The following is a 19,442-nucleotide window of genomic DNA, read 5'->3' on the forward strand; positions in this document are numbered from 1 at the left end:
CGCCCATGGGTCAAAGTGCTTCCTCCTCCTCTCTTTCCATGGTGGGAGCAGTGGGGGTCAAGAAGTGAGCAGGCGGGGAAGAAGCCTCCTCTGAGGACTCGGAGACAGCCCATCTCCTCAGTTGCCCTCTCTGTCTGTCTGTCTGTCTGTCTCTCTCTCTCTCTCTCAGCGATGGGCGTCAAGTGCCCCCTCAACATGCAGTTCACACTGGGGCAGCTCCTTTCCTACCCGCTCCTGGAGCACAGTGACTCCATTTTCAGGGTGAGTAGCTTGGCATGGCAGATTAGCAGAAGCCGGGGCCCCTGGAGAAAAGGAGGCTCCTTGTGCCTGTGTGAAGGGCAGGAAGAGCAGGAGAAGGCCAGGGCCCAGCCTGGCACCACCCCACCCCTTCCTCCTGGGGGGCTGTGACCTTCCTTGATCCCCAGGTCTATGCTTTGGAGAAGAGCCGCCATTACGCCAGGGATACCCTTTTCCGCCTGGAGAGGTCCTGGGCCGAGAAGCAGTTCCGCCTCGTCAATTTCATCCTCAACGTTCCCCACAAGGAGCCACAGCCTGAGCGCTTTCGCCGGCCAGCTGCTGCACGGCACCGCCAACCCAAGCTGGAATATATCTCTAAGGACAGCGGCACTTACATTTTGTCAGGTGAAGCCCCAGAGTGCAAAGGGAAGGGCTCCTCACTTGGGGAGCTGTGACCTGAGCAGAGAGAGTCCTCTGAAGGTGGCTCCTCACGCCTGTGTGGCATGGGCAAAGGTGGGCTCTGCCTCCTCTCCCTGCCCAGCCCTCATCCTCTGGTCTCGGCCTCAGATACTGCAGAGCTGAAGGCGATGGTGGAGCACAGCCTCTTGACTCTCCAGAACATCATCCTCTCCCCGTTCTCCTCCGACATCCTGCTGGAGGCTGAGAGCTGGGCGTCCCTCCTGCGTTCCTTTGGTGAGGAGCTGGGGCAGGGCAGTTCTGCTGCAGCCCTCTTTTTGGGGGTGGGAGGGAGCCATAGCTCTGGGCCAGCTTGGCCATGAGGGAGGTGGTGCTTTGCAGCAAAGAGTCTCCCCTTTCCTCATCTCCACTATGCACCTCAGAATCCCTCCTCGAGGCCTGGGTCAATTTCCAGCAGAAATGGGTCTTCTTGAACATTGTTCTCTACGAGATGGACATCAGTCTCCCCAGCTCTGAGCTGGTGAGTTGCAGGCGGCCCTCTTTTAGCCCACAAACCTCTCTTGGTTGCCTTCTTCCCTTCGGGTGTCCTTGCACCTTGCTGCAGCCCATTCTTCCCCCCTTGCCCTTCCATGCAGGAGTTGCGCTTCCAGCGGGTAGACACCCACTTCCGAGAGTTCATACAGGTGACCTGCAACGACCCGCTGGTGCTGTCCAGTGTGAAGCCCCCCTATGGCTCCTGCCGCGAGAGCCGCTTTGTCGGGGGTGCCTTGCAAGAAGCCTTTGTGGACGGCTCCAGAGACCTGCAGACCATCATCCGGGCCTTGGACTACGTGCTGGAGGGCACACGCATGGGCTTCCCCCGCCTCTTCTTCCTCAGCAACGAGGAGCTGATCAGCCTGCTGGCCACAGCCTCTGAGCCAGCAGAGGCCTCAGCCTGGGCCCAGCGCTGTTTCCCCGGAGTGCGCCAGCTGGCGCTCATCGTGCCCTCTGCTACCCACAACCGTGGCACCTTGTCAGCCGAGCTGCCGGTGGTGCAGGTCACGGGCCTGATTGGGGACCAGGGGGAGCGGCTGGAGCTGTGCAGCATAGTTTGCCTCAGCCGGAAGGCCACCCAGTGGCTCTGCGCCCTGGAGCAGCGCATGAAAGAGACGGTCTTTCAGCAGATGCAGCAGTGTGTGGCCCAGCGCCTGGCGCTGCGCCCGCAGCTGGATGTGGCCTTCAAGCATCGCCCTGGCCCCACCGATCTGCCCCTCCACATGTTGGTGGAAGGCTGGGCCACGCTGGGTCGCAACTTCCCCAACCAATGTGTGGTGCTAGCGGAGGAGGCCCTGTGGCGTGCCACCCTGGAGGAGGCCCTCTCCAAACAATCCTGCCAGCCAGAGCTGGAGCTCAAGCTCAAGCTGAAGCTGGAAGCCCTGGCCCACTACGTCCGCAACTTCCGCAACCTGCAGCCCGGCAGGCCCGGCAGTGAGCAGCTGGGTCCGCTGCTGGAGGTGCTGCTCACCCTGACGGTCCAGCAGCGAGACACCTTTGCCCAGCTGCTCAAGTGCCAGGTGAGCTCCCCGCAAGCCTTTGAGTGGGCCCGGCTCCTCAAGTACCACGTGGCCCTGAGTCCCGAGTGCGGCCATGTGGCGGGGCTCCCCCCTGGCAGCCCCTGGGTGAGCAGCCCCCCTGGCTGCTGGGCAGAAGCCCTGGACCGCCGCTTTCGCTATGACTACGAGTACCTGGGGCCTTGCCTGCACCTCCTGGGGAGCCCCTCGCTGGACAAGACCTTCCTGGGGCTGCTCTTGGCGCTGGACGACTTCCGCTGCGGAGGCCTGCTGGGCCACCCGGACGTGGGCAAGTCTCACACGGTGCAGGGCCTGGCTGAGGCTCTAGGTCGCCAGCTGGTCACCCTGCATTGCACCCTGCAGATGTCTGTGGGCTGCCTCTCGCGCTACCTTTGTGGGGCGGTGCATGCTGGGGCTCTGCTGCTTCTGGAGGCGGCTGAGCGGTTGGAGACAGCGGTTCTCTCCGCCTTCAGCCAGCGCTTGGTGGACCTGCAGCGGATGTGCCTGAGCCTGCAAGGGGGCCGTGGAGCCACTGCCGGGGTGTCCTCGGCTGGCTCCCCCCATTCTAGCCAGAGCTCCCATTCTAGCTCTGGGAGCTCGGAGGGTGAGCTGCAGCCGGCCATCCCAGTGCTGGAGCTGGGCACCGATGAGGCCGAGCCCTACCAGCCCCGGGTCCTGGGCAACATCCTCTTTGGGGGGCGGCTGCTGCGGGTGCGGGAGACCTATGGCTGCGTCATCACCCTGGAGCGCCTCCCAGAGCCCCTGTGCCTGGCCATGCGCCCCCTGGCCATGTTGCCCCCTGACCTCACCCAGCTGGCAGAGGTTGCCCTGCTGGCCGCTGGCTTCCGGGAGGCTACCTGTCTCGCAGAGAAGCTGAACCACTTTCTGCGCCTAGAGGGGGAGCTGAACCCCAAACCCCACCTGGGCCGCTGCAGCCTCGTCCGGGAGGTGGTCCGGGTGGCGGTCAGCATCCTGTTCAGCCCTCCGGCTGGGCAGGACTCCCTGATGCTCAAGTCCCGGCCTTCCGGCAGGACTGCATTCTTCCAGGGCCTGGAGGAACAGCCGGCCATGGTCAAAGCGCTGAGCCTCTCCTCGCTGCTCAGCGGCCCTGGGTGCCCCCGACTCCAGAACACACGGGACCTGCTGCGCGAGGTCTTTCCCGGAGCCCCCCTGCAGGCTTTTGAGTTGCGGATGCCCTACCGCCTCCAGAGTGCCTTGGTGGCCCAGCTGCACGAGGACAAGCTCCACCCCGAGCAGGAGCTCCTGAACCTAGCTGGCCAGCTCTTCCAGGCCCTGCAGAGGGCCCCGGGGGTCCTTCTGCTGGGGCCTGCGGGGGGCGGCAAGACCACCATGTGGCGCACCCTGGCCAAGGCCCTGAGCCGGCTGGCAGCCAGCGATGCTGCCCCAGGGGCCCACACGGCCGAGGCCAGCCCCAGCAGCCTCTTCCAGCCAACCAGCACCGTCTGCCTGTGGCCAAACTGCCTGAGTGTGGCTGAGTTTGTGGGGAGCCTGGAGGGCAGCATATGGCAGGATGGGGTCCTCTCCCGGGTTCTGCAGAGAGCAGCCACCTCCGCCCTGGCACGCAGGACTGGCGAGGGGAGCTCCCAGCAGTGGCTGGTCCTGGATGGGGCAGCCTGCGCAGAGTGGCTGGAGCCCATCTCCTCCCTGTTCAGTGCCAGGCCTTCCCTCAGCCTGCCTAATGGGCAGAAGCTGAAGATCCCCGAGAATGTCAAGTTCCTCTTTGAGATGCCCAACACCTCCAACGTGCCCCCCTCCGTCTGCACCCACTACTCCCTGCTGTACTGCGGGGGGGCCAGCCTGTGGCGGGGACTGCTGGCCTCGGGCCTGGCCCCTGTGTACCGCACGTACAGCCTGACCCAGGAGAGCCTGGCCATGCTGCGCAGCCTGGCCGAGGAGCTCTTCCCCTCCACGCTGGCCTTCCTGCGGGAGCACTGCTGCTCGGTGCTGCTCCCCCACACCCACCCCCAGGACCCGGTGGCCCAGGGCGTCCAGGAGACAACCACCTTCATGAGGCTCCTCCATGCCCTGCTGGAGCAACACTTGCGCCGGGACCGGGTCAAGCACCGGGTCAAGCAGGAGGAGGCTCCTGCTCAGGAGCCGACAGGTAAGTGACCCCCGGGGGGGGGGCGGGCAGAGGGAGCACCTGGGGGCATGTTGAGACCACAGGGTGGGGGGGAAGGAGCCTCTTCCTGGCAGGCCTGCTCCTGGGCTGCATCCCTCTGCCCTTTGTGGGTTTAGTGGGGGAGAGGCTCCTTGCCCTGGCTCTCTTGAGCATGGAGTGCCTTTTCCCACAGACGCCAAGGGCGCCGCCTTGGACAGCCACACTGCCTCCTTGTCCCGCAGCCTGGACGACACCGTCCCTGCCCACCACCACTTGCTAATGCAGAGCATCTTTGTGTTTGCCTACATCTGGGGCTTCGGAGGCCACCTACACCCCAGGTACGCTGGACTCTTTGTCTCACAAGGTGGGGGGGGGACCTAAGGAGGGAGATGTTTATCATGGCCGGGGCGGGGGGCAGGGGAGAGCCAGGGAAGGAGCTGCCTTTGGAAATGCCATAAGTGTATGGAAAGACATTCTGTTATATGGTTCTGTTATATTGGTGATGCTGAACAACAGGCAGGGTGTGAGCCAGGCCAGTGGGTGGAGCAACATTTTGGTCTTGGGGGCTTCAAAGAGTCCTTCCCCTGCCCTTTGTCTTCCTCCAGGCACTGGCCTCTCTTTGAGCACTTTGCCCGCCAGGCCCTGCACAGGAGCCAGCTCTCCATCAAGCTCCCCACTGGGCCTTCCGCCTTCGACCTCTACCCCCTGGTGGTGGATGGCACCCTGGACTCCTTTAATGGGTGCTACCTATCCAACCGTGTCAATGTCCTTCCAGTCACCTTCTCTGTCCTGCAGCCTCAGGTAGGGCCAGCCCCTTGAGGGGGTGATCTCTGGCTGGGGAGCCCATGTGTGTTCTGACTTGCCTTCCTCCCCTCCTCAGCATGAGCGGGCGCTCTTTGTGGTGGACCTGCTCCTGAGCACCGAGCGCCCAGTCCTGCTGGTTGGGGAGCCGGGCTGCGGGAAGTCCTCCTTTGCCGAGATGCTGGTGCAACCAAACCACAGCTACCACCGGGTCTGCCTCACCCCTGCCCTTAGGCCAGCCCACCTGCGCCACCTGCTGCACAAGCGCTTCCTCAGCCTGGCGCGAGACAAGGTCAAGCCTGTGCGGGGGGCAGCCGCCAAGGGACGCTGCCTCTTCCTGGTGGAGGACCTGCACCTGGCCTTTGTGGGTGAGCCAAGGGGGCTGGGGAGGAGAACACCCTCTCCCTGCACCGTGGGGAGGCTGCGAGGGGTTTTGCCATAGCTCTTATGGTCCTCCTCCTCCTCCTCCTGTCCAGATTCAGCCCGGGGCTCAAGTCCTGTGGTGGAGTCCCTGCGCCAGGCTCTGAGCTACCAGCAGTTCTACCACGGAGAGACCCTGGAGGTGCAGCACTGCCCAGCCACCGGCTTCAACTGCTTTGGCACGCTCTCCGTGCCCATGACAGGTGCCCTGCCCCTCTGCCCTCGCTTTGGCAGGCTCTTCAGCACGGTGGTGTTGCCGCTCATGACACGAGAATCCCTGCTGGGCCTATATGTGGACCCTGTTCTGTGCTGGCTGGAGAAGTTCCCCCTGCTGACCCGGCAAAACGACTTGGCCTTTGCACTGGTCAGGGCCACCGTCAATGCCTACGAGACAGCCAAGAGCTTGTTCCCGCCCTCTCCCGCCTGCTGCCTCTTCCACTTCTCGCTGCACGACATCCAGAAGGTCTTCAAGGGCCTCTTCCTGCTACGGCCCCGGCCAGGCATCCACCTCAGCAGCCCCCTGGAGGAACAGAGCTTCAAGGTGGCGTCCAGCCGGCGCGCCTCGGGGTTGACCAAGATGAACATGGGGGCGGGCTATACTGCGCTTCTCAGCACCCGACTGGTCGTCCGCCTCTGGATGCACGAGTGCCTGTGCGTGTTCTGTGACCCACTGCAGGGGAAACGGCAGCGGGAGCGCTGCGAGCAGATGCTGATGGATGTCGCCATAACCGTCTTCTGTGCCAAGCACAATGTCATACGGATTGCGCAGAGGACCTGGTCCTCCAGCCCCCCCAGGGACCAGGACCCCCACCTGCCCAGCAGAGCCGGCATCACCTTCCAGCTGCCCAGCAGGACCTTCAGCGACAGCCTTGATGCAGAATGTGCAGCGGAGGAGGAGTCCGAAGAAGGGAAGCCCCTCTTCCCTTGGAGTGGTGAGATGGGCTGCCCTGACCCCTGGGACCCAGTGGAGCAGGCGGCACCACTGGCCTTGGACCGCCCAGACCCTGGAGAAGGCCCGGCTGCTTTGGAGGTAGAGGGCGAGACCACAGAGGCGGAAACCGCAGAGGAAGGTGCAAGGAAGCAGACCCCTACCTCCCAGGGCCGGTCCCCACGTGACCGGCAGCGGACACCCCCCAACCGGCTCCATCCCCACAAGGCCAGGCGCCAAGGCTCCCCCAAGAAGGAGAGCACCGGCCCCCTGCTGCCCTCCCACCTCCTGCTGCAGCCAGGCGAGGCAATCCGGGACGTCGTCTTCAGCAAGGACCTGGGCCCCGACTCCTACAGCCCCAACACCCACAACCCTTACCAAGAGAAGCTCTGGAAGACCCTGGAGAAGCAGCTGAAGCCCCTGCTGCCCCCCAACTTCCTGCTGTGCTCGGAGGGGCTGAAGCACATAGTGCGCCTGAGCCGGCTCTTCAGCGGCTCTGACCGGCATGGGGCCATTGTCTCCTTTGCCCGCTGCACGGGGCGGAGGACCCTGGTGGCTCTGGCTGCTCGTGCCACCGCCTCGCTGCTCATGGAGATACATGCCAAAGAGGATGAGGCCGGGGCCCTGGCCTTGCTGCGATTGGCCAGTTGGCAGGCAGGCATCATGGGCAAGCGAGTGCTGCTGCTGGTCCACCCTGGCATAAGCCTGGCCAACCTGCACCTGCTGCTGGCCCTCATGGCTGAGGGCACGTGCCCTGGCCTCTACAGCACAGAAGACACCATTTCTGTCATCCAGGCCATGCTGCAGGAGAACCAGAACATCAAGCGCAACATGCGGGAAGAGCTCATTCTGCAAAGGTGTGGGGCTGGGGCAGGCCCTTGGCCCAGGGGGTTGGCAAGGGACGACTTGGCTCAGGGCTCAGGTCCCGCCTTCTGGCTTTCCTTGCAGATTCTTCCAGTTTGTGCGTGCCAACCTGCACGTGGTGCTGCTCCTGGGGGGTGCTGTCTCCTTGGCACTGCCACCCATCACAGCCACAGCCCTGGCCCAAGTGCTCAGCAGCCTGGAGGTCTATCAGCCATGGAGCCACGAGTCCTTGGTGGCAGTGGCCTCCAAGCACTTCATGTACCACCAGAAGATTTCAATCAAGCTCCCTCGAGGTGGGTGCCACTGAAGCAGCAGCTGGGAGTTGGGGAGGAAGGGCACTCCCTCCTGTCCCTCCAGCAACAGCAAACAGCCCTGTGCCCCCCGTGTGCCCAAGATGCCACCATCCCCCCCTCCCTGCTTGCTTGCCCACTTGTTCCCCACTCTCCTTGGTCTTGGTGATGGCAGCGTCCCAATCTCCGTCTCCATGATGCACACCCCACCCCCCAAGCTCTGACCTGGGCATATCTGTCCATTCTCTGTTGTTAGTGCTGACGTCGGTGCATGACCTCAAGGACGTGATGCAGCGCACGGCCAATGCTGCCTCCCTGATCCATTGGTGCACCATGGCACACATCACTTCCCTGGCTGCCCACATCCCCCTCATCAGCCCAAAGACTTTCCTGGATTTCCTTGACACCTTCCTACTGCTGTTGAGCAATCTGCAGGAGAAGAATATCAAGCAGCTGGATCGGTGAGTGTGGCTCTTCCACTCAGTTTTCACTTCCTGGGACTTCAGGTAAGGATCCTGAGTGCAGCCATGTTGCTGCCTGGGGTGGGGCCAGGAGCATGACACTGTCATACTGGAGCAGCTCAAGCAGGTGGGATTTGGAGGTCCTGTTATGGGGGCGCCACCCCTACTCAGTCACTACTGGAAAGCAATGCGTTTCTTGGCTAATACGGGGAGTTTGTTTCTTGGTTCTGGGGCTCGGGCTGTGGAGTGCCACAAGTTTCCCAAACATTCTGGCATATTGAGTGTAGCAGCAGATTGAGTGTACAATCAATATGCTGTAAGAATAAAGGTAAAGGTAAAGGGACCCCTGACCATTAGGTCCAGTCGTGACCGACTCTGGGGTTGCGCGCTCATCTCGCATTATTGGCCGAGGGAGCCGGCGTATAGCTTCCAGGTGATGTGGCCAGCATGACAAAGCCGCTTCTGGCAAACCAGAGCAGCACATGGAAACGCCGTTTACCTTCCCGCTGTAGCGGTTCCTATTTATCTACTTGCATTTTGATATGCTTTCGAACTGCTAGGTTGGCAGGAGCTGGGACCGAGCAACGGGAGCTCACCCCGTCACAGGGATTCGAACCGCCGACCTTCTGATCAGCAAGCCCTAGGCTCAGTGATTTAACCACAGCTAAAAGGGAAAGCTGTCCCGACCAAGGACCAATGGCTACTTAAACTAATAGAATATATCCAACTAGCAAGCATAATGGCCAAGATAAGAAATATAGATGGAAAGATAGTAACAAGCGAGTGTGAGCAATTTGAGGGATATTTAAAACAATGTGATATCAAGATAAATTTACCAGCAGTGATTAATATGTGAGCAGCTGCAAACAAAAGGAAGGGTTATGGATAGAAGGAGAAAAGAGTAGATCATGGGTTTTCAACCAGTGCGCCGTAGCACCCGGGGTGCCTTGAATGATGGTTGGGGTGCCACAGGCAACCCTGGCCTCTGCCCCTCTTTCCTTCCGTTCCTCCTCTGATGCCCCCTCACATCTCTGCCTCCCAAAGGCTTGCATGACTGTTTGTTGCAGCAGCCCTGGCTATAAGCTCTACAGGAGGATGGTGTCCCTGGGGTTGGTCAGGGGCTGCTGGTTGCAAGGAGCTGAGGCTCCTTGGAGTAAGCAAGCAAGTGGGTGAAGGAGCCCAGCCAGCCAACCAGCCCATGTTGTTGGGAATGGACAGACAAGTGGGGGGGCAGGCAGGCAGGCAGGCAGGCTCTGTGCTGTGCTGTGCTGTGCTGTGCTGGCTGTTCTTGTGTTTGCTGCTGCCTCCCAAGGTAAGGTGCTGGCCTCACATTCAGCTTTGGCCTGTCTCCGTTGGGCCACTAAGGCCCTTGTGGGGCAGTGTGAAGAAGCACCTCTCTTATGGCTCAGAGGGGCAGTGGCAGCTGCTGCCCCTCTGGACTCTCAAGGAGAGGAGGCTGAGGGAAGAGTCCACAAGGGAGGGTGTTCAAAAAGGGTGAGGCAAGGGGTGGCATAACTGGGCTCCTGAACTCCACAGGGGTGCCACAGATAGAAGGTAGTTGGTCAAGGGAGCTGTGGACCCCCAAAAGTTGAAAACCTCTGGAGTAGATAATAAATGGAGATATAACAAACATAAGAATGTGTAACAGGCTGTCAAGGAAAGGTAGGTTGGGAAGTCCACATAGGATTTGATAGGATGTAAATATGAATGTATATAATGTATATTGAAAAATGCATAAATAAAAAAATTAAAAAAATTAAAAAGGGCCAGGTAGGGTGATGGAGAAGGTCCATCTGTTAGTATTTTGCAGGACTTTGATTCACAGGATAGCTGAGTTTACTTGAAAGACCTTTGTTCCCTTGAAGGGAAGCAAGAGTTGCCTTCTGACAATCAGCCAAGAACTATGGATAGCATCCCCAACCCATTGAGAGGAACTTAAGTAGCCCCCCCCCCAAGTTGTATTCTCTGTAGGCATTCCTGGTTCAGAGGGCGCACGCATCTGTCTTAGGCATCCCATGAAGGGACTTCAGGCAACCAGATTAACTGGCAGAGCTGGGTGGGTGTTGGACCCCTGAGTCCTGTGCCCCAGACCCCCTCTGTGTGCATCCTCATGGGGGTGGTTTTCCCACCTGCAGGATGAAGATGGCCCTGCACAAGATGGGGGAAGTGAGCATGAAGCAGCAGGAGCACACACGGGACGTCCGCTTCCTGCAGCTGAAGCTGGTGAAGATCAAGGAGGTGAGTCAGGCCGGCCAATCGTCTTCCGCTCAGTTGCTGACTGCCTGCTTGAAACTCTCCCAGCTCCCAGCTGGCCTGACATTTATAAAGCACCTGGAATTCACTGGGTGCCATATGCAAGTGAAGGAAGCCCATTTTGCCCCAACGGCAGAGCAAGAGTAAGGCAAGGAGGTGTCTGCCTAGGGCTGCCTTTCCCCACCAGCTGGGTTTTGTGCAGAGGTGGAAGTCTTTAAGTGGAGGCTTGACAGCCATCTGTCAGGAATGCTTTGATGGTGTTTCCTGCTTGGCAGGGGGTTGGACTGGATGGCCCTTGTGGTCTCTTCCAACTCTAGGATTCGATGATTCACAAGGAGAGGCTGCCCAGAGAGTCTTCTCCATCACAGCCGCCTCTTCTGACCAATTTACTGGAGCAGAAGGAACTGTAGGAAGGAGGGATTTGAAAGGAAGCTGGGAACAGGGCAAGGCTTGTAAATAAGATTTGGATATTCAGAATGGAGTCAGGAAGAAAGGGGAAACCATCTTTTATCCCATTCCATTGTGGAGGGTTAGAAATATAGAAAGTGGAGTTGGACAAACCATAGAGGCAAACCTGGCTCACAGCATGTTGGGTGTTTGAATCTTGGGGAGACAGAGACTCTGTGGGAAGGTTTCCATGCCCAAGAGACAGATCAGTTGCCTGTTCTGGGCAGGGCTGCCCTCTCTCTGAAAGAGCAGATGCAAAGCTTGGGCTACTGCTGGGTACATTTGTCAGTAGAGGCTCCAGCAACTGGCTAGGAATGCCTTTGACCTGCTAGCTACAAGCATATCTGGATGATCCAGCCACCGCAGCCCACATGTTGGTAACCTTGAGACTAGACTACTGCAATGAGGTGTTGCCTGTGAGCTTGGTCCAGAAGTTCCAGCTAGCACTGAAGGTCGCATCCTGGCTGCTGATGGGGCAGATGACACATCTGTGGAAGCACTCTTGAAGACTTCTTTTATGCAGACAAGCAGCAGCCAGGTGTTTTGGGTGCCCCTGCAAGTTGTCCTGGCGATCCTGCTGCGGTTTAGGGGGTTGGTGGGCTTAGGATGGCCTCCCTTCACTCCCCCCATCCTCCTTCCCTCGCAGCAAGTGATCTGCAGTCAGCGGGAGGTGGAGCGGGAGCAGGAGGTGCTGAAGCAGCAGGAGAAGGAGTGTGAGCTGTATGAAGCGCGCATTGATGCACTTACCAAGGAGCGGGATGCTCTGGAGAAGGGGAGGGAGCTGGCCATGAAGAAGGTATGGGGGCATGGGGGGGAGGAAGGTCTTGCTCAGTCATCTGGAGGGTGGCAGAGGGGGGCAGGTGAGGAGAGCCCAGCCTGAAAGCCCTCCAACATGGAGCCTTTGCCCCCCCACATCTCAGGTGAACAAGGACTACAAGGAGGCCCTGGCAATGCTGCGGCAGCAGGACATTGAGGAGCTGCGCAGCTATCGCCAGCCTCCTGCGACTGTGGTCATGGTGACGGACATCCTCTGCCTGATGTTTGAGCAGGAGCCGGGCTGGGAGAATGCAAAGCTGCTCCTCAACAGGGACAACTTCTTTGAGGTGAGGCCCAGAGCCCTTCCTGCGGCTCCTGTGCTGTTGGGGCTGGCCCGCCTGGGAAGAGAGAGACCCTGGCCAAGACCAAGAGGCTGTTCCAGCTGTGCCAAGTCCTTGACAAAGGGAGGAGCAAAAGCAGCCTGTTTCCTCCTGGGAGGGGGTGGGGAGGCATGGCTAGCGAAACAGAAAATGTGCATTTGATTAGCATGGAACTACCAGTGGATAAACAGGGTATCCGTGCGCTGCTCTGGTTCGCCAGAAGCGGCTTTGTCATGCTGGCCACATGACCTGGAAGCTGTACGCCAGCTCCCTCGGCCAATAACGCGAGATGAGCGCACAACCCCAGAGTCGGTCACGACTGGACCTAATGGTCAGGGATCTCTTTACCTTTACCAGTGGATAAAACCAGAAACCATCAGCCACAGTAAGAGAACAGGAAAGTAATTGAGCATAACAGAGATACTGCAGTCCTCACGAAGCATGGAAAATATCCTTCAGGAAGAAAACATTATACTGTACAGTATATATAAAATTATCCCTCAAGGGTTGTAGAAAAAGTGAGGCTTGCCTTTTGCTCCTCAGTTCCCCAAGGGACTCTTGAGTCCCCTCAAGTCATGATCAATCGGAGGAGAGTGGATGGAGGCAGGATCCAGTGAAAGCAAGGCAGATCTTTATTTTTCTGTTGCAACAGAGTTCTCCCCCCTCCTCTGCAAGAAAGTGAGAGAGATCAAGAACAATTCTTACTGTATTTTGGATATATCTGTTAGGTTCAGTCATTTCTGTTGAACCATTTTTGTCTCCAATTTCTTTTCTTTCTGTTGCTTTCTGATACATGCTGGTTGTTAACAGTAAATGCTTACACATCTCTGGTTAGTAATTCATTTTTCAAATGCTGTGACCTTGCATGGTATTTGCTTTATTTCTTCTGATGAGTTTAATCTTTATGGTTTGGTTTTCAAGGAGGGCTGCACCCAAGAACAGAGAAGCCCACAGGAGCTGAGAGTGTAGCCCAGAACAAATAATCAGAGTATATAGATGGGGCTCATCCAGTCAACATTGTGCACCTAAAGGTTCAAAAAGCTTTTGATATAGTCCCTCATCAAAGACTCCTGATTAAGCTTAGCAGTCAAGGAGTAAGAGGCGAAGTCCTCTTGGGCCTATGGAATTGGTTGAATCATAGGAAGCAAAGAGTAAGACTAGAATAGATGGTCTGTTCTCTGAACAAATTCATGTGTAAAGTCAAGTCCCCCAAGGATCAGGATCGGGACATGAGCTTTTAAACTTGCACACAAATGACTCAGAGTTAGAGCTCAGCAGTGGGGTGGCCAAGTCTGCAGACAATACTAAACTATTCAGAGTTGTTAAAACAAGTAGAGATTGTGAAGAGCTCCAAACAGACCTCTCCAAACTGGGTGAATGGGAGGGGAAATGGCAAATGCAATTCATTTCTGCACGGGGCTGCTAGGGGCCTCTCTGGAGTGGGCAGGGAAGTCAGAGAGAGGAGAGGCCATGTGCAGGAGCTGGGGATGTGGACAGGCTGGAAGGCCCCCCCAGCCCCCCTGGGTGCTTCTGGAACCTGCTGGAGAAGGTGCTCCCCTTTGGCTCATATTCATTGTAAGCAACTGTGGGTTTGTTTGTTTTAGCTTGGGGCATTTTAATACTGTACAAGCAGCCTTGTGTTTCTTGTGGCAGAAGAGAGGTAAAGAAATGCACCCCATTCCTTGGTGAAAAAGTCAGGCAAGGGTCCCATTCCCTCTGCTCCCCCCTCCAGGACCTTGTCTTCTACCCCAAGGACAGCCTCCCCACAGAGCTCTTTGAGGCCCTGGGCCGGGCTGTGACTCAAGAGCACATCTCTAAGGCCAACATCTGCAACGCCAGCCAGGCTGCCGCCGCCCTCTTCCAGTGGATCTCGGCCACCTACTGGTACCACTGGGCCCTGCTCGACTGGCAGCCGACCATGGCCCGGCTAAAGTACTGTGACGCCCAGATCAACACAGAGAAGATGGAGCTGGGCGACAGGCGCCTGCACGCGGAGTACCTGAGAGATGCCACCCAACTGCGCATCAAGGAGCTGAAGCAGAAGAAGGAGCGCCAGGAGAAGCTGATGCACCAGCTCACCCAGTCCCTGCAGGCCAAAGAGGAGGCCACCACTGTCGAGAGCTCTGTGGCCGAGCACATGGCCAACTGGACAACTGTCACAAGGGTAAGAGGGGCTGCCTGCATGTCCACCCTTGTCCCTCCCTCCACGCCCTGCGAGCCGAGGGTGCTGTTCTCCCAGACTCAGCCCGCTGGCACCTCTGCTTTCCTTCCTAGAACCTGGAATCCCACCGCACTACCGTCTATGGCGATGCCCTCCTCGCTGCAGCCAGCCTCTCCTACCTGGGCCCATTCCCTCCGCAGCGGCGGGAGGAGCTGCTGGAGAAGTGGCAAGCGGTGTGTGCCGGGGCTTGGGGCCCCCTCGGGCCAGACGACGTGAGGTGGCTCCTGCAGAAGGAGCTGCCCTGCCCTGGCCCAGCCTCCCCCAGCGATGTGCTGCTGGCTGTGCAACAGCCCCTGGAACTGGTGTCCCTGCTCAGCTCTCCTCCAGAGCAGCGTCTCTGGGATCGAGTCCACAAGCCCAAGGACCCCAGCAGCCGCCTGGTTGGCATGATCCTGCTCTCCAGCACCCACACGCAGGCTCATCGCTGGCCTCTGCTGGTGGACCCTGACAAGCAGGCCTGTGTCTGGCTGCTGACATCCAAAGCGTTGGAAGAGGGTGAGTGGGGAGTGCAGGGTGGGTGGGCGGGAGTCAGGCCCATGGCCTTGCCTGCGGGTAGCTTCTCACCCAACCCCTCTTTACAGAGGATTCTCAGGCCTTTGCCATCTCTGAGCTGGTGCCGGATATGGTAGAGCAGGGCAGCTCCGAAGAGATCGCAGAAGACAACCTGGAGATCCTGTCGCTCACAGACCCAGACCTGGAGCAGAACCTATGCAACGCAGCCTGCCATGGTAAGCGGAGGAAGGGGGTGTCCCTGCAGTTGGCAGCCCCCGGGGAGGGTGCAGTTCCCTCTCAGCAGCACCGTCCTCCGGGAGCTCAGGCCAATGTGCTGCTTGGCTCCCACCTCCTCACAGGCATCCCGGTGCTGCTGATGGACTTTGAGAAGAACGTCCCCTGGTGCCCAGCCCTCCAGCAGCTGATGCAGAAGGAATCGTTCCGAGGTGCCCTCCACTCCGAGTCCATGGAGGACGCGGTGCTGGTGCCCACCTCCTTCCGGCTCTACCTGTGCACAGAGCTGCCTCTGGAGGCTTTGGCTGCAGGTAAGGGAGGGAGGGAGGTGCCTTCCCCAAGTGGAATTCACTCCCCAAAGCAGCCACACACTTGGATGGCTTTAAAAGACGAGGTGGGTGGAGGCGGCTCAGTCACTCGCTGCTCAGTCATTCGCTGCTCACCCTGACAGCGATGCCCGGCTCCCCCCTCAGAGGGTGAGAGGCTTTGGAAACTTCCAGTTGCTGCGGGTGGAAGCAAAGCTAGATTCTCCCCCAGCATAGGGATTGGAAACTGTGCTCTCAAAACACGGCAGCGACCTACTTGGGTTCCCCAAAGTGTGTGTGGGGGACAAGAGCCACCCTGTAGCCAGCCATCGGTGGAGGGGGGCAGGCAGGTGGGTGACTGGGATGGCTGGGCCCTCCCTCCCTCCCGCCTGGCTCCTCCTCCTCTTTGCAGAGGTGGACCATGAGCTTCTCAAGAGCCTGAACGTGATTGACCTCAGCCTCAGCCAGGAGGCGCTGGAGGAGCAGCTTCTGGTGGAGGTCCTGCGGGCCGAGCGGAAGGAGATCCTGAAGAACCAGCAGGCCTTGCAGTTTGGGGTCCTGCAGCTGGAGGGGAAGCTGGAGGCCACGGAGGTGAGGCAGGGGCTCCTGTGGCTTGGCGTGGGGCAGGTGGGGCAGCAGTGGAGAGGCTGCTCAGCCCAGCCCCCCCCCCCCCGTGGCTCTTCCCCGCAGGAGGAGCTGGTGGCCTTGATTGCCCAGCCGCAGCGCTCTCTGCTGGAGGAGGAGAACTTCATGCCGATGGTGCGGCTGCTGCAGACGCAGATCCAGGCCCTGCATGCCACCCACCAGCACATGGTCTCCCAGCACCAGGACCAGGCGGCGCTGTGCAACAAGTACCGGACGGTGCCCCGCCTGGGCGTGGCCCTGCACCTGGCCCTCCAGCAGGTCTGCCGCCTCCACCCCTCCTACAGCTTCCCCAGCAGCATCTGCATGGCCCGCGTGCGCCAGGCCCTGCTCTCCACCAAGCACCAGGAGACGACCAAGCAGCAGTCGCTGGAGTCCCGCCTCCTGGAGCTCAGCAAGGCTGTGCTCCACCACTTCCTCACCGAGGCGGTGCCCTGCCTGCGGGAGATGGACCGCCTTCTCTACCTCTTCCTGGGGGCTGTGGCCACGCTGAAGGTCTCTGGGGAGATCACCCCGCTGGAGTGGCTGGTCTTTTGCCAGGGCCTGCAGGAGCCAGCGGCCAAGGAGCTTCTGCAGCCGCAGGTCAGGGTGCCTTGCCCCACCTGGGTGAGCGCCGAGGCCTGGGAGGAGTGCGGCTTGCTGGAGAACGTTCCTGGGTTCCAGGGGCTGCAGGCCTCCCTGGCTGGGCAGGCCGCCCAGTGGCAGGAGTACTTCCGCCTGCCCTCCACCATGGTGGGGCTGGCTCTGTGCCCCAGCCACGCCCACCTCAGGCCTTTCCAGCGGGCCATCCTGTGGCGCATCTTGCGTCCTACTGCCATGAGCAGCGTGATCTCGGCCCTCACCACCTGCTTGCTGGGCTGGTCTCTCACCGAGGAAATGGCCATCACCTACCCGTACTCCTACAGCCGGGCCAACAAACCCATCATCTTCCACACGCCCTCGGCCAGCTCACCAGGCTCCTTCATGCACCCGCTCCTCTGGATCCAGCAGATGGCCACCCAGCGGGGACGAGGGGTGAGACGGGGGCAACGGGTGCAGGTGTCAGTTGGGTCCCTCTGGGGGGACACAGCAAGTAACCAGGCACCATCCCCTGCAGGGAAATGTGGTAGTCCTCTCCGTTGGCACCCCAGATGCCTGCAAGCGGGTTTGGCGGACGCTGCCCATCTGCAGCAAAAGAGGCAAGTGGCTGGTCTTGACCAACTGCCACCTCCAGGAGCACTGGGACCCCGACTTGCTGCAGCTGCTGGACGAGTTGGTGAAATCCTCAGGTGAGGCAGACGGAAGAAGCAGGAGGTGTCTCCCTCTCCCTCCCCCCCCCCCCCGGCCAAAGCCCCTCTCACCTTGCCCTTTCTGCACAGGCAAGGTCTCAGGGGGAGGCCTCGAGATCCACACCAAGTTCCGCCTGTGGCTCATCACTGCAGCCGACGCCCCTCATTCTATGCCAGGTACCAGGCCAGGGAGTAGGGAGGGAGGCTGGTGCCGCAGGCGGGCACGGCCAGAGGGCCTTCTCCACACCCTGCCCGCCCTTTGCACCTCTCTCTCCCAGGGACCCCCTCCCTCTTGCTCATTGTTGTCTGGGCTCCCTCCCAGTGCCGCTGGCTCTGCCACAGGGCCTTCCTCTGCAGGAGAAACAGAAGCTGAGCCACTTCTGATGGCCTTGGAGGCCAAGGGCAGCAGCTGTCCTTACTCTCCCTCCCGGCCTCGGCTGCGGTGCTTGATTCTCTTCTACGCCAACAGGACTCCTGAAGCGCAGTGCCACCTCCCTCTTCTGCGATATGCCACTGGAGCTGAAGGGCATCCTGGCACGCAGCCACTACTGGCTGCAGGGGCAAACCCAGAAACTAGACACAGAGCAGCGGCTGCCCCTCCTCGCCCTCTATGGGGTCCTGCTCTACAGGCAGAACTATGCCCAGTGGACCCAGGCAGAGACATACCTGTGGTGAGTGAAGGAAGGGCTTGCCCTGTCCAGCAGCGAGGCAAAAAGCTTGGAAACGCCTCCTCCACTTTATGCAACTTGGAAAGCACCCTGAATCGCCACCTGTGGGCTCCCCATTCTTCCCCTGCTCTTGGAGCTGCCTGTGTGGGCTAACAAACCAGTCCTTGCCCAAGGGTTGCCACGGAGGGGGCTGCTGGCTGCAAGGGGAGGGGGCGGAGCAAGATGGTCCTCCCTCTGGCAGGCTTCTGTCCAGCCACAAAGCCGGGAGTGTGGTTTTTGCTCTGACTCTGCTCTATGCCCGAGATTGTGTTGCCCTTGCAGGAGCCACGGGGAAGTGTTGGCCGGGCTCAGAATCCAGGAGAGGCTGAGCTGCCTAACAGACGGAGGCCAGGAAGCCCTGCAGGAGCTGGCCGGTATGGAAACAGGGCTGAATGAGGGGTTCAAGAGCCAAGGCCTTGAAGGCCCCCTCCTGAACACGGCTGGCTCTTCTGCCCCTGCAGGGACCATGCTCTATGGGGGCCATGTCCTGGACAGCGGTGATGCCCAAGTGGTGCAGAGCCTGTGCCAGGCCTGTTTGGCTCCTGCCTCCCCCCTGCAGCCACCCTCCAGCCTCCAGCAGCTCGTGGCCACAGTCGTCGGCTGCCCCAACCCAGGTGAGAGAAGATCAAAAGAGCCTGTTCTCACTGCAGGAAACCCGCAAGCCGGACTCAAGCACAAGAGCGGTTTCCGGCAACGAGGGTTTGGAAGTCTTGCTTCCTCCAGCTGTGGCGGCAGAGTGTGGCCATTATGCGGCTCATCAAGAATTGGCTAATGTCTCTGAAGAGCGCTGGGAAGAGCCTGCCGGTGGGCCTTTGGCGCTGGGTGCTCTCCTACAGCAGCCGCGTCCCCCTCCTGATCCCCCTCCCTTTCCTTGTATCCTGTAGGGAACAGTGATGAGGAGGCGGCGGCCGCCACCCAGGCCAGCATCGAGCAGCTGTCCAGCCCCATGGAGCCTGCCGGGATCGGCCTGTGCAGCGCGCTGCAGCAGCGGATGCTGGCCGAGCGGAGCCAGGCCTTGCTGTCGGCCTTGCAGGCCTCCCAGGGCCTGTGGCAGCCCCGGAGGGCCCCCTGCCGCCCGCCCACAGAAGCCCTGGAGCAGCTGCTGCGGGACGGGAGCCAGCTGGTGCAGGAGCTGCAGGAGCAGCTGACCGAGTGTGGCTGGGAGGTGGGCTGGAAGGGGTGCCCCCCGCAAGGGCAGGCCCGCCCCAAGCCGCGCCCCCTGCAGCGCTTCCTGCTGGAGGAGGCGGGCATCCTCCTGGCCCTGCTCAAGCAAGTGGGCCGGGACCTGTGCTGCGCCCAAGAGCACCTGCAGGGGGAGCCCTGCTCCTCCCGCCGCTGTAGCACCATCCTCTACCACCTGAAGCAGGGCTGCCTGCCCAGCCCCTGGCGGCCCTACGCCCTGACCAGCCCCCAGACCCCCCAGGCCTGGCTGCAGACGCTCCAGCAGCGGACCCAGCTCCTCTGCAGCTACCTGGGCTCCATCAGCGGGTCGCTCGTGGCGCACTACCAGCTGGCTGCCTTCCACCAGCCCCGCCGCCTCCTCCTGGCCGTGCTGCAAGAGAGGGCTCGCGTGGAGAGGCAGGAGCTTCACCGCTACCAGCTGCACCAACAGGTAGGGGAGGGCGGGCCTGGGGTTGGGCACAGGGG

At 60.3% G+C, this 19,442-nt stretch overlaps 1 protein-coding gene across 2 annotated transcripts in view; it reads left to right on the top strand.

The window, feature by feature from the left end:
• The window catches only part of DNHD1 (dynein heavy chain domain 1), a 44,980-nt gene that overhangs the window by 24,542 nt on the left and 996 nt on the right, over nucleotides 1–19,442 (top strand). Inside the window, exons 17-42 of one of the 2 annotated variants that reach the window (XM_088668893.1) lie at nucleotides 170–261; nucleotides 426–642; nucleotides 805–930; nucleotides 1,077–1,174; nucleotides 1,290–4,329; nucleotides 4,520–4,664; nucleotides 4,932–5,127; nucleotides 5,207–5,495; nucleotides 5,604–7,332; nucleotides 7,424–7,632; nucleotides 7,886–8,090; nucleotides 10,226–10,328; nucleotides 11,437–11,586; nucleotides 11,711–11,893; nucleotides 13,659–14,090; nucleotides 14,201–14,642; nucleotides 14,729–14,875; nucleotides 14,999–15,184; nucleotides 15,591–15,769; nucleotides 15,869–16,834; nucleotides 16,917–17,088; nucleotides 17,179–17,265; nucleotides 17,558–17,759; nucleotides 18,078–18,169; nucleotides 18,257–18,409; nucleotides 18,680–19,407. In XM_088668893.1, the coding sequence (XP_088525019.1) occupies nucleotides 170–261; nucleotides 426–642; nucleotides 805–930; nucleotides 1,077–1,174; nucleotides 1,290–4,329; nucleotides 4,520–4,664; nucleotides 4,932–5,127; nucleotides 5,207–5,495; nucleotides 5,604–7,332; nucleotides 7,424–7,632; nucleotides 7,886–8,090; nucleotides 10,226–10,328; nucleotides 11,437–11,586; nucleotides 11,711–11,893; nucleotides 13,659–14,090; nucleotides 14,201–14,642; nucleotides 14,729–14,875; nucleotides 14,999–15,184; nucleotides 15,591–15,769; nucleotides 15,869–16,834; nucleotides 16,917–17,088; nucleotides 17,179–17,265; nucleotides 17,558–17,759; nucleotides 18,078–18,169; nucleotides 18,257–18,409; nucleotides 18,680–19,407 (10,568 nt within the window). Of the gene's footprint in view, nucleotides 1–169; nucleotides 262–425; nucleotides 643–804; nucleotides 931–1,076; nucleotides 1,175–1,289; nucleotides 4,330–4,519; nucleotides 4,665–4,931; nucleotides 5,128–5,206; nucleotides 5,496–5,603; nucleotides 7,333–7,423; nucleotides 7,633–7,885; nucleotides 8,091–10,225; nucleotides 10,329–11,436; nucleotides 11,587–11,710; nucleotides 11,894–13,658; nucleotides 14,091–14,200; nucleotides 14,643–14,728; nucleotides 14,876–14,998; nucleotides 15,185–15,590; nucleotides 15,770–15,868; nucleotides 16,835–16,916; nucleotides 17,089–17,178; nucleotides 17,266–17,557; nucleotides 17,760–18,077; nucleotides 18,410–18,679; nucleotides 19,408–19,442 lie in introns of both variants that reach the window. The other variant, XM_088668892.1, reaches the window with a different exon arrangement.

The sequence above is a fragment of the Zootoca vivipara genome, chromosome 4 (genome assembly GCF_965207765.1).
Source record: "Zootoca vivipara chromosome 4, rZooViv2.hap1.1, whole genome shotgun sequence".
Lineage (NCBI taxonomy): Eukaryota > Metazoa > Chordata > Lepidosauria > Squamata > Lacertidae > Zootoca > Zootoca vivipara.